We start from the raw sequence: 12,955 nt of genomic DNA, 5'->3' as shown, positions 1-12,955 counted from the left end.
GGCGACGAATATGTAGCGAGGGCCAGCCGACTAGAGCATACAGGTCGCAGTGGTGGGTGGTATAAGGTGCTTTAGTGACAAAACGGATGGCAATGTGATAAACTGCATCCAGTTTGTTGAGTAGAGTGTTGGAAGCAATTTTGTAGATGACATCGCCGAAGTCGAGGATCTGTAGGATAGTCAGTTTTACTAGGGTAAGTTTGGCGGTGTGAGTGAAGGAGGCTTTGTTGCGGAATAGAAAGCCGACTCTTGATTTGATTTTCGATTGGAGATGTTTGATATGAGTCTGGAAGGAGAGTTTACAGTCTAGCCAGACACCTAGGTACTTATAGATGTCCACATATTCAAGGTCGGAACCATCCAGGGTGGTGATGCTGGTCAGGCAGCGAACGGTTGAAAAGCATGCATTTGGTTTTACTAGCGTTTGTTTAAGAGCAGTTGGAGGCCACGGAAGGTGTGTTGTATGGCATTGAAGCTCGTTTGGAGGTTAGATAGCACAGTGTCCAAGGACGGGCCGGAAGTATATAGAATGGTGTCGTCTGCGTAGAGGTGGATCAGGGAATCGCCCGCAGCAAGAGCAACATCATTGATATATACAGAGAAAAGAGTCGGCCCGAGAATTGAACCCTGTGGCACCCCCATAGAGACTGCCAGAGGACCGGACAGCATGCCCTCTGATTTGACACACTGAACTCTGTCTGCAAAGTAATTGGTGAACCAGGCAAGGCAGTCATCCGAAAAACCGAGGCTACTGAGTCTGGCGATAAGAATATGATGATTGACAGAGTCGAATGCCTTGGCCAGGTCGATGAAGACGGCTGCACAGTACTGTCTTTTATCGATGGCGGTTATGATATCGTTTAGTACCTTGAGCGTGGCTGAGGTGCACCCGTGACCGGCTCGGAAACCAGATTGCACAGCGGAGAAGGTACGGTGGGATTCGAGATGGTAAGTGACCTGTTTGTTGACTGACTTGGCTTTCGAAGACCTTAGATAGGCAGGGCAGGATGGATATAGGTCTGTAACAGTTTAGGTCCAGGGTGTCTCCCCCTTTGAAGAGGGGGATGACTGCGGCAGCTTTCCAATCCTTGGGGATCTCAGACGATATGAAAGAGAGGTTGAACAGGCTGGTAATAGGGGTTGCGACAATGGCGGTGGATAGTTTCAGAAATAGAGGGTCCAGACTGTCAAGCCCAGCTGATTTGTACGGGTCCAGGTTTTGCAGCTCTTTCAGAACATCTGCTATCTGGATTTGGGTAAAGGAGAACCTGGAGAGGCTTGGGCGAGTAGCTGCGGGGGGGGTGGAGCTTTCCTGACTGACTGCGTGTATTGGTTCCTGACTTCCCTGAACAGTTGCATATCACGGGGACTATTCAATGCTATTGCAGTCCGCCACAGGATGTTTTTGTGCTGGTCGAGGGCAGTCAGGTCTGGAGTGAACCAAGGGCTATATCTGCTCTTAGTTCTGCATTTTTTGAACGGAGCATGCTTATCTAAAATGGTGAGGAAGTTACTTTTAAAGAATGACCAGGCATCCTCAACTGACGGGATGAGGTCAATGTCCTTCTAGGATACCCGGGCCAGGTCGATTAGAAAGGCCTGCTCACAGAAGTGTTTTAGGGAGCGTTTGACAGTGATGAGGGGTGGTCGTTTGACTGCGGCTCCGTAGCGGATACAGGCAATGAGGCAGTGATCGCTGAGATCCTGGTTGAAGACAGCGGAGGTGTATTTGGAGGGCCAGTTGGTCAGGATGACGTCTATGAGGGTGCCCTTGTTTACAGATTTAGGGTTGTACCTGGTGGGTTCCTTGATGATTTGTGTGAGATTGTGGGCATCTAGCTTAGATTGTAGGACTGCCGGGGTGTTAAGCATATCCCAGTTTAGGTCACCTAACAGAACAAACTCTGAAGCTAGACGGGGGGCGATCAATTCACAAATGGTGTCCAGGGCACAGCTGGGAGCTGAGGGGGGTCGGTAAGCAGGCGGCAACAGTGAGACATTTCTGGAGAGAGTAATTTTCAAGATTAGTAGTTCGAACTGTTTGAGTATGGACCTGGAAAGTATGACATTACTTTGTAGGCCATCTCTGCAGTAGACTGCAACTCCTCCCCCTTTGGCAGTTCTATCTTGACGGAAAATGTTATAGTTGGGTATGGAAATCTCAGAATTTTTGGTGGCCTTCCTGAGCCAGGTTTCAGACACGGCAAGGACATCAGGGTTAGCAGAGTGTGCTAAAGCAGTGAGTAAAACAAACTTAGGGAGGAGGCTTCTGATGTTGACATGCATGAAACCAAGGCTTTTTCGATCACAGAAGTCAACAAATGAGGGTGCCTGGGGACATGCAGGGCCTGGGTTTACCTCCACATCACCCGCGGAACAGAGGAGGAGTAGAATGAGGGTGCGGCTAAAGGCTATCAAAACTGGTCGCCTAGAGCGTTGGGGACAGAGAATAAAAGGAGCAGATTTCTGGGCATGGTAGAATATATTCAGGGCATAATGCGCAGACAGGGGTATGGTGGGGTGCGGGCACTGATGTTAACCTTTCTGGTTATAACTTGTTCTGCAAGACAAATCTCCCATAGGTGGTAGAGTGGCAATCTTTACCAAGGAACACCTTCCGTGCTCGGTTGTCCTCCACCAATTCTCTCCACAAACAATTTGATTTGCTGGTTTTAAGCATTTAACTTTCAAATAGCTCTTTGTCGACTATTGCTGGGTGTTATCGTCTTCCATCAGCACCGGTCTGTACCCTACCTAAGCTCTCTCCTAGCCCCTTACACTATGTCTGAATTTATCCTGCGAGGTGACCAAAACTGGGACATGCTTAAACCACCTGACCAAGTCCTAAAGCAATGGGACTCCCTAAAGCTTTCTCAGATTATTACCAATCCCACAAGGTATGACTCCAAACACCCAGAAAAGGCTACTCTCCTTGATGTTATCCTCACAAATAATCCTGATAGGTATCAGTCTGGTGTTTTCTGTAATGACCTTAGTGATTACTGTTTTACAGCCTGTGTTCGTAATGGTTGCTCAGAGAAACGACCTGTCCTGATTTGTTTTAGATGCTTGCTAAAATGAGCAAGCTTCCCTTCCTAACCTGGCCTCTGTAAATTCGTATAGAATCAGCTTGAAGACGCTTGGACCGTCTTTTTTGATATTTTCAGGGGTGTTAACAAACACGCCCCATAAAAAATATATTGAATTAAAAACAGGGTCAACCCCTGGTTCGCCCATGATCTTGCAGAGTTACTCCATCTCAAGAATTCCCTTTGGAGAAAGGCTCGGCGCACACATACTCAGGCTGATGGGCTCTCGTTCAGGCAAATGAGGAATAAGTGCTCTCAGGCTATCCGTAAGGCCAAGGTTAGTTACTTTAAGGAGCAGTTCTCCCTCTGTGGGTCTAACCCCAAGAAGTTCTGGAAAACTGTTAAAGACCTGGAGAATAAACCCTCCTTCGCACAGCTGACCATGTCCCTTAATGTTGTTGATGTGGTTGTTACTGACAAGGAGCACATGGCTGAACTCTTTAATCACCACTTCATTAATTCAGGATTCCTATTTGACTCATCCATGCCTTCTTGCCCGTCCAACATTTCCTCATCTCCCACCCCTTTCTAATGCGACCTAGCCCCAATGCTCCTCCCTCGTTTACCCATGCCCCACTACAAAGTTTCTCCCTGCAGTTGGTCACTGAGTCCAAGGTGCTAAAGGAGCTCCTTAAACTTGACCACAAAAAAACATGGTTTAGACCCTTTCTTCTTTAAGGTTGCTGCCCCTATCATCGCCAAGCCAATCTCTGATCAAGCTGATCCTAACTGTTATAGGTCAATTTCTATTTTGCCCAGTTTATCAAAAGTGTTGGAAGTACTTGTCAATAATCAACTGACTGATGTCTATAGTATTCTCTCTGGTATGCAATCTGGTTTCCGCTCAGGTTATGGATGTGTCACTGCAACATTAAAGGTCCTCAATGATGTCACCATTACCCTTAATTCTAAGCAACGTTGTGCTGCTATTTTTATTGACTTGGCCAAAGCTTTTGATACGGTAGACTATTCCATTCTTGTGGGCCGGCTAAGGAGTATCGGTGTCTCTGAGGGGTCTAAGGCCTGGTTTGCTAACGACCTCTCTCAGAGTGCAGTGTAAAAAGTCATAATATCTGCTGTCTCAGCCACTGCCTGTCACCAAGGGAGTACCCAAAGGCTCCTAGGCCCCATGCTCTTCTCAATTTACATTAACAACATAGCTCAGGCAGTAGGAAGCTCTCTCAATCATTTATCCATTTATATGAAGATGATACAGTCTTATATTATAGCTGGCCCGTCCCTGGATTTTGTGTTAAACGCTCTACAACAAAGCTTTCTTAGTGTCCAACTAGCTTTCTCTTTGGTAAGAAGAATGCCCTTCTTGACACAGGTGTGATTACTACCTCTGAGACTTTAGAGCAGGGGTGGTCAATTTTTTGGGCTTGAGGGCCATATTGGGATTTTGAAATTCAATGGAGGGATGCATTTTTTGGGGGACCAATTGTTTGTTAAAATCAATTTGCAGAGGATTCCGGAGTGGCGCAGCAGTCCAAGGCACTGCATCGCAGTGCTTGAGGCGTCACTACAGACTCAGGTTCGATCCCAGACTGTGGCACAGCTGGCCGTGATTGGGAGACCCATGAGGTGGGGCACAATTGGCCCAGCGTTGTCCGGGTTAGGAGAGGGTTTGGCAGGCCAGATTTCTTCGCGCTCTAGTGACTCCTGTGGCGGGCCGGGTGCATGCATGCTGAAACGGTCGTCAGGTGTACGGTGTTTCCTCCGACACATTGGTGCGGCTGGCTTCCGGGTTAAGCGGGCATTGTGTCAAGAAGCAGTGTGGTTTGGCTGGGTCATGTTTCGGGGGACGCACGGCTCTCAATCTTTGCCTCTCCCAAGTCCGTACGGGAGTTGCAGTGATGGGACAAGACTAACTACCCGCGTACTTTGCCCCACTTGGGAGTATGGCTAGACAGTACACTGTCCTTCTCTCAGCACATATCAAAGCTGCAGGCTGAAGTTAAATCCAGACTTGGTTTCTTCTGTCGTAATCACTCCTCTTTCACCCCAGCTGCCAGACTAACCCTGATTCAGATGACCATTTTACCCATGCTAGATTACGTCATTTATAGATCGGCATGTCAGGGTGCTCTCGAGCGGCTAGATGTTCTTCACCATTCGGCCATCAGATTTTCCACCAATGCTCCTTATAGGACACATCACTGCACTCTATACTCCTCTGTCAACTGGTCATCTCTATATACCTGTCGCAAGACCTACTGGTTGATACTTATTTATAAAACCCTCTTAGGCCTCACTCCCCCCTATCTGAGATACCTACTGCAGCCCTCATCCTCCACATACAACACCAGTTCAACCAGTCACATTCTGTTGAAGGTCCCCAAAGCGCACACATCCCTGGGTCGCTCCTCTTTGCAGTTTGCTGCAGCTAGGGACTGGAACGAGCTGCAACAAACACTCAAACTGGACAGTTTTTTTTTATCTCAATCTCTTCATTCAAAGACTCAATCATGGACACTCTTACTGACAGTTGTGGCTTCTTCACGTGATGTATTGTTGTCTCTACCTTCTTGCCCTTTGTGCTGTTGTCTATGCCCAATAATGTTTGTACCATGTTTTGTGCTGCTACCATGTTGCCATGTTGTGTTGCTACCATGCTGTGTTGTTATGTGTTGCTGCCTTGCTATGTTGTCATCTTAGGTCTCTCATTATGTAGTGTCTCTCTTGTTGTGATGTGTGTTGTGTCCTATATTTATATTGTATTTATTTATTTGAATCCTAGCCCCCGTCCCCGCAGGAGGCCTTTTGGTAAGCCGTCATTGTAAATAAGAATTTGTTCTTAACTGACTTACCTATTTAAATAAAGGTTAAAAAATATATAAAACATTCAAATAATAATAATAAATATCAAGGATCTGGAAATATTCTGTATGGAACAATGGTCTAAGATCCAGTATTTGTATGAATTATATACTGTCTTTTTTGCTCATCTTTATCAAGGGTGCCAATAATTATTGACCTGACTGTAGTTAACTGTACATATCATGACTGTATAAGCAACTACTGATTATGTTTGTTACCTATGGCAGCGCCGCCTTGCTTCTTATCCTCCAAAATGGCTGCCAGGTCTTTCTGCTTCTTCTCCAGGTCTTTCTGCTGCTTCTTCTCCTCCCTGTTGCGTCCTCCTGACCCCATGTCGCCGGGGTCCATGCTCTTCATGCGGAGCAGCTGGTTGGCCTTCTTGATCTTCTGGCTGTATTGGCGAGCCATCAAGAACACACGGTTCTTGGTCTTGTCCATGAGCTCCTGGGAGAAGCTGTCCACTGAGTCCCCTGGAAGAAGAGAAGAGGAGGCCAGGGCGGAGTCCAGACCACCCAGCCCAGCCAGCTCTCCAGGGAACAGGCTGTGGAGGTCCCTGATGGAGGGGTCCCTTTGGCTGGGGTCCCGTTGGGGCAGATCCCCCAGCTCATCATCATCTTCCAGACGGAAGCTGCCACTGCTGAGGCGAGCCAGTCTGTTACGGATGGTCTTGACTGTCCCGGAAGGGGCAGGGTCTGGGATGGCAGGGAGGGGAGGGACGGGGGAGTGAGGGGAGAGGGGGAGGGGTAATGATCTTCATCTTCAAAGGTAGCCTCTCTGAGCAGCTCTGGGAAGTTGAGGATGGGGACGGTGAATTGGCGAGGGGGGGTCACAGTGGGGGGGTTGGGATTGTGGGCTGGGGGGCTCTTGGTAGGGGATCTATGTTTTTGGGAGCTGTTCTTTTTGGGGCTGCTCTTGACCGACGAGGTCTTGGGGGCCTCACTGGCACTCACGGGAAACGCGGCGGGAAGGCGGTCCGCGTTCTTCTCGTTCTTCTTGATGTAGTTTTCCAAATCGTTCCAGATTTCGTCCACCTGCTCCGACATCCGGTCACCGGTGTGGGAACGTTGGGAGAACGTTTCCGAGGCGGATGAGGAGTAGTAGTCCGGTTCGGAGGTTCCGTGGACTGGATGGCAGTTATCCTCCGTCCTCTCGTCCTCCCCAAAATGTAGGCTCTCCTCGGACACAAAGCCCCCCAGGCTCTCACAGCCCGTCAGGTAAGGCTCAGAGGCAGACGGCAACAGACTGTCCCTCTCCTGTGCAGGTCTGTCCCCATCCCTGTCACCCTTGGTTGGGGGCTGCTTAAAGCAGATAGTATCATAAATGTTCTCCTCCTCCACGATCTTCAGGGCACACGTCCCAAATGGCACCTCCTCCAGGGCAGTGGTGGAGTGGTTACTGTCAGACAAGCAGTCTGGCTCCATAAGAGGCTCTGTAATACTCCCAGGGACCCCTGTGTTTAGAGCCCCAGGGCACTGTGTGTCTCTAGGGGCCTCTCTTTGGGCCCCACGACCCTCCTGCTCCCTCCTGATCAGCCCCATGCTCTTCAGGTCCTCATAGCTGATGTTGTCATAAATGTTCTCTATGTCGTCTATCATCAGCTGCTCGGTCGACGACGATCCTGAAATGTCGTTGCTGGACGATTCGGTGTGGATCATCCCTTCCTGGTCATCATCCTGACCAGGGGGGCTGTGTCGGCCGTCAGTCTGTTTCTCCCCCACGCTGCTGGCTCTCCGCAGCACTCTGCTGTCCCCGGTGGATGGGGGGTCTACCTGCACCGTGGGAACCTGCTCCATGTGCCAGCTGCAGGGTCGTCCCTGGGTCTTGCTGGGAGACGATGTGACCTCTAACCTAACAGGAAGTGGTTCTGGTTCTTGCCCGCCGGGCTCGGTGGGGACGAACATCTGGTAGATGTCCTCATCCTCCTCGTCAGGGTTCATGGTGCGCTGACGCGTAGGGAACATGGCTCTGCGGACACGGTGGTCCGCCCAGATGTTCCCCACCGTCTGGGGGTCACCCCCTGGGACCAGCATGGAGGGGACATGGGTGTCCGGAGGTTCCTCTGTCACACGGGGCGTCCTGAGGAGAGGAGGGTGGTGACCTCCCTGAAGAGATTTGTTAGCCCTCTGGAGAGAAAGAGAGATGGAGGGGAAATTACATTATTTTGTATATGTGCAAATGCCTATGTACTAGCGATTACTTTTTTTCAATTTGCGTTAAGTCCTGTACACAACTATTCCTACTAGTCATTGACATCACACTGTTAGGGTCAGTCACCTGTAGGTCTGAGGCGCTCATGTTGAAGGTCTTCCATTGGTCGATGCTGCTGTCCATAGACGCCTGTTGGTTCAACTTCTTCCTGCTAGACTTCTCTGGGACTCGCAGTCTCTTTCCCCCACCCTGCACACAGTTAGAGAATTGTGTAGTTAACATGCCTTTACCTATCTAATCCCTTCTTACCTGCAAAAGAGGCTAGAGCAAGGGGCTAAGGATCAAAATCAAATCAGGCAAATCTGATAAACTTGAATGAGGAGAAAGATGTTCAAATGTCAAACGGATGCATTGTGGGTAGGTAGGAGAGACTCACCAGGCCACTGTCGTCCTCATCGTCGGCATCCTGCTGGTGTGGCTCCTCCCCGTCCTCCCTGTCGCTATGGTCAAAATGGTCGCCAGGATCCAGGGACTCCTGTGATTGGTTGACCAGGCTGCGGCTACGACCAATAGTGCCCAGAGCCAGCTGGGACACGGGGGAGAGCAGGGTGGCACCCAGACTCATCCGCTACAGAGAGGGTGATAAGCCAGAGAGTGTTAAATGTGTGCGTGATTGAGGAGTGTAGCAACCGTTGCAAATAACACCTAAACTATCTGAAAATGTTACTCTAAAATGGTGATATAATCATAGAATTAGGAATGATAATACTAAAATGGACATGAACCTTCTTATGACAGATATAAAAGTTCAGCCATTTTGGTAAGGGAGCTGGTCAACCATGGTCAGCCAGTGCTGTGATAAGATATAGCGTAAAACAATGAATTTGAAGATTATCTACACTTAGCAAGCTAGCCAACCAGTTTAAGTTGAATGATTCCATAAATGTTTCAAATTAACTGCCAATATGCCAACATTCCATACAAACAACGCAGTCAATCCACAGCCATTCACTGGCTGAAATCTGTTGATGATAGTACTTAGACAAGTTGTAAATCACAAAAATAGCTTTCCATAAAAACACACATTTACAGACTGTTTACATATATTTTAGAGACTATTTATACATAAATGTATATAAAACCCGTATAAACTATTTATAATTATATGACAATATTTTAGGTTTACAATAATTGTGTTACACAGTTTCTGATATCACATGCTGAACACACCGCTCGTGTCGCGTTGCTAAATAAATGTACATGTTATTTAATCATTGTATCCAAACTGCTCTCCAGCGTCTGCGTAGCCAGGCACTAAAATAGAACGTGGTTTTATTTGTGACACTTGACGCACTGGAAGTCCCACCTCTCCCATCTCCTAATTGATTTTTAGGAGTATACTGTATACCCATGTGGGTGATTGAAAGATGAACTGAGGTCCACACTCATCCAGTTGGTGGTGGTAATGCACCTTAAATTTGGTTGCCAACTGCCATATAAAGTCCAAAGAAGAACAAGAAGACGAAGAAGACTGGAGGAGGAGAGAGTTTACTAGAAACTAACTAGGTTTACCCTTTTATCTGTGGATTAATTGTCGGAGTAAAATAACCTTGTGCATTTCAGGTAAAATAACAACAGTGTTTATGTCCCAGGACAAATTAGCTAGCAACAGCAAGTTAATACAGTTAATAAATGAATATAGTTGGTTCAGAGTTCATTTTGATATTTCAACATGCATGTCCTGATCACATCTGATATGGATTGATAAAAATCAACATGCGTGCGCCGGTCTAGACAGCATGTTAAGACAATAATTTCTCCTTGTCCACAACAGCACCCATTACCATACCATTCTGGAACTTTTGATTGTTCATGACATAGCCCCTCTTTTCATTTAATAGGATCTATATGGCTATAACACTGTTTCCTTGTGTAACTGTAGCATTGTGTCACCATCCATAAATGACTAATGTGGGTTTAAGCTGACCTTTGAGCCATCTTCCTTGACACCATGCTTAGCGTTCTTCAGTAACTTGGACAGAGGCTCTGAGGAGAGACAGACAGGACATGTCACAGAGTCAGAGAAACTGGCCCAGTCCATTGGCATCAGCACTGATCATTTACAGTACCTTGTTCCTGTCCCTCCTGTTTCTCACCTGACTTCCTGCGGACTCGTCGAGGGGTGGAGCCCTCCTTGGTGTGGGGGCTCCTCTTGTCCCCGTCAGGACTGTAGTGGAACCCTGGGTGGTCTGGAGAGGACAGAGGAGAGAGGGAATGTTATCAAGCACCCAAATAATGATCTGTCAATATTCACAAGAGGCTTCAACCAATATCAAATGGATACTTACGCATAACATCCATCTCCAAAATGGCCTGCTTGGCCTAAAAAACAGATGGGAAAAAACACTAAAGTGAGCGCCATATTACAGAATTCAGCAAGACTATAATCGGAGTGGCAGGGTAGCCTTGTGGTTAGAGCGTTGGACTAGAAACCGGAAGGTTACAAGTTCATATCCCCGAGCTGACAGGGTACAAATCTGTCGTTCTGCTCCTGAATAGGCAGTTAACCCACTGTTCCTAGGCAGTCATTGAAAATAAGAATTTGTTCGTAACCGACTTGCCTCGTTAAATAAAGGTTAAATTTTTTATAAATAAATAATTGAAGTTGAAGATATGGGGCTACCTTACACTAGATGGCGCTAGACAGTAGTCTTTTCCAACAGAAGCGGACTACTTTACAAGCAACGAGATCACTTTCATGTAATTACTATGAACCCTGTCAAGGATTTTCCCCAGACAAAAGCATCATTTTCCATTTTAACCAGAGCTAAGGAGAGGTGGAGAGAAGAGAGAAAAAATGGAGAGAGAGAAAGAGAGAGGAAAGGAAGACCGAGCGAGAGGGGTGATCGAAAATGAAGGGAGGGAGAGTGAGACCATTCCATCTCCCCACTCAAGGTTGTGTTAATGTCATTAGTGAGGACACACATTGCTTGCTCCGTGTCTCACCTTGGCTGGGATTTTAGCCGGGTGGTTTTCAAGTATGAGTCTCTTCAGGTGTAGGATCCACATGCGTTTGTCCTGCTGAGACTTGGCCTGGGGGCGGAACACAGGACAACAGAGAGGATAGAAGGAGAGAGACATTAAACTAGACATTACATTTTGAATCCTTAGTTGTTACATTCATTTTGGTACTTATAAATGAATGATATATTCTTCAAGAATAAATATATATATATAACTTCTAAATGCCTCATAAGCTTAGTTCAACAGTCGGACCCCATTAGAACACAATATATAAGCTTATTTTATTCCAATGTTTGTAAACAACAAATGTAAACAAAACACTGTATAGCCTCCAAACATGGTTAAAACTATTAATTTGATATAAAGGATGGTCAGTCCTTGCATACATAGCTCTGTCTATGAATTTGAGAGTGGTTAAATTTCTCCAGGCCTATGTAACAAATGTGAAATGGCTAGCTAGTTAGCGGGGTGCGCGCTAATAGCGTTTCAATTGGTGACGTCACTCGCTCTGAGACCTTGAAGTAGTTGTTCCCTGCAGCTTTTGTGGCGTGATGGGTAACGATGCTTCGTGGGTGTCAGTTGTTGATGTGTACAGAGGGTCCCTGGTTCGAGCCCGGGTCGGGGCGAGGGGACAGAAGTTAAGCTGTTACATTGATGCTGTTGACCCGGATCACTGGTTGCTGCGGAAAAGGGGGGTGAGTGTAACCGATGTGAAATGGCTAGCTAGTTAGCGGTGGTGCGCGCTAATAGCGTTTCAATTGGTGACGTGACTCGCTCTGAGACCTTGAAGTAGTTGTTCCCCTTGCTCTGCAAGGACCGTGGAGTTTGTGGCGCGATGGGTAACAATGCTTCGTGGGTGTCAGTTGTTGATGTGTGCAGAGGGTCCCTGGTTCGAGCCCAGCGAGGGGACAGAAGTTAAGCTGTTACACCCATCCCTTAGCTTTTTAGCAAAACAGGAGTGGGGAGAAAATGTTTCTATGAAGGATTCTAGCTTTAAATGAAGTATAAGATGACTATGACAAACCCATAACAACAATGGGATATGACCTTCAACTCTTATGTGTTGTTACATAAAACAGATTATGGTGGTGTTTGAAGTCCCTTTCAAAACACTTATGTTGAGAAACAAGCAGCCCTTCTCATTCACCATTAACAATTCAACATGTCTGGGCACGTAGGAGTGGTGGGCTTGGCAAAGCACAGGTGGGATAGCAGGCTATTTTTACTCTATGCTGTAAAATCGACTGTTGAATATGCAGTAATTTTTGGTTTGTGGGGTGTAGTTTTACTTTACCAGTACGGTGTGCTGTAGTTTGGGGTTCTTGTAGTGGAACACACTGAAGCTGAGTGGCTCCTTCGGAATGATTTCCACCAACATCAGGTTGCAACACTATAATGACGGAGACATGGTTAGTATTATGGTTAGTCTCACTTTGGGTTAGAAGTATAAAGACTGCTATACCTCAGGAAGTTTTGGGAGGTATTTTATGTCAAATATTTTAGCATTAGTGTTGTGACTGACCAGGATGTGGGCTTTGTAGGTGAAGGACTCCTCGCGCTTCTTGGTGACCAGCAGCAGTTTGTCGAACAGAAAGAGTGTGCGCTCGTTCTTGGCCCGCTGCAGACGGAATGTCCCCTCCAGAACCAGCTCACCGTAGCCAATCAGATCAGGCCCTTTCCAGTTGGTCAACAGACTCTGGATCTCCTGAGAGGGGGGGGAGGGAAGAGGAGAGGGAGTGAGAGAGAGTGAGTGAGAGAGTGAGTGAGTAGGACAGGGGGAAGAGTAAGTGAGAGGGCGAGGTGGGAAAGAGAGCAGAGGAGGAGAGGTGGGAAAGAGAGCAGATGAGGAGAGGTGGGAAAGAGAGCAGAGGAGG

The 12,955-nt window shown here is 47.3% G+C and overlaps 1 protein-coding gene across 1 annotated transcript in view; it reads right to left on the bottom strand.

The window, feature by feature from the left end:
• Positions 1–12,955, bottom strand: part of LOC118376782 (pleckstrin homology domain-containing family G member 1) — a 163,163-nt gene that overhangs the window by 5,912 nt on the left and 144,296 nt on the right. The window contains 10 exon segments of the mRNA XM_052523927.1: positions 6,128–6,354; positions 6,357–8,032; positions 8,184–8,306; positions 8,494–8,685; positions 10,045–10,103; positions 10,214–10,306; positions 10,406–10,439; positions 11,064–11,150; positions 12,376–12,471; positions 12,604–12,786. Of these exon segments, the coding sequence (XP_052379887.1) occupies positions 6,128–6,354; positions 6,357–8,032; positions 8,184–8,306; positions 8,494–8,685; positions 10,045–10,103; positions 10,214–10,306; positions 10,406–10,439; positions 11,064–11,150; positions 12,376–12,471; positions 12,604–12,786 (2,770 nt within the window).

This window comes from Oncorhynchus keta, chromosome 8, assembly GCF_023373465.1.
Source record: "Oncorhynchus keta strain PuntledgeMale-10-30-2019 chromosome 8, Oket_V2, whole genome shotgun sequence".
Lineage (NCBI taxonomy): Eukaryota > Metazoa > Chordata > Actinopteri > Salmoniformes > Salmonidae > Oncorhynchus > Oncorhynchus keta.
Note: the sequence above shows the minus strand (reverse complement) of the source record. Positions and strands in the feature narration are given on the sequence as shown.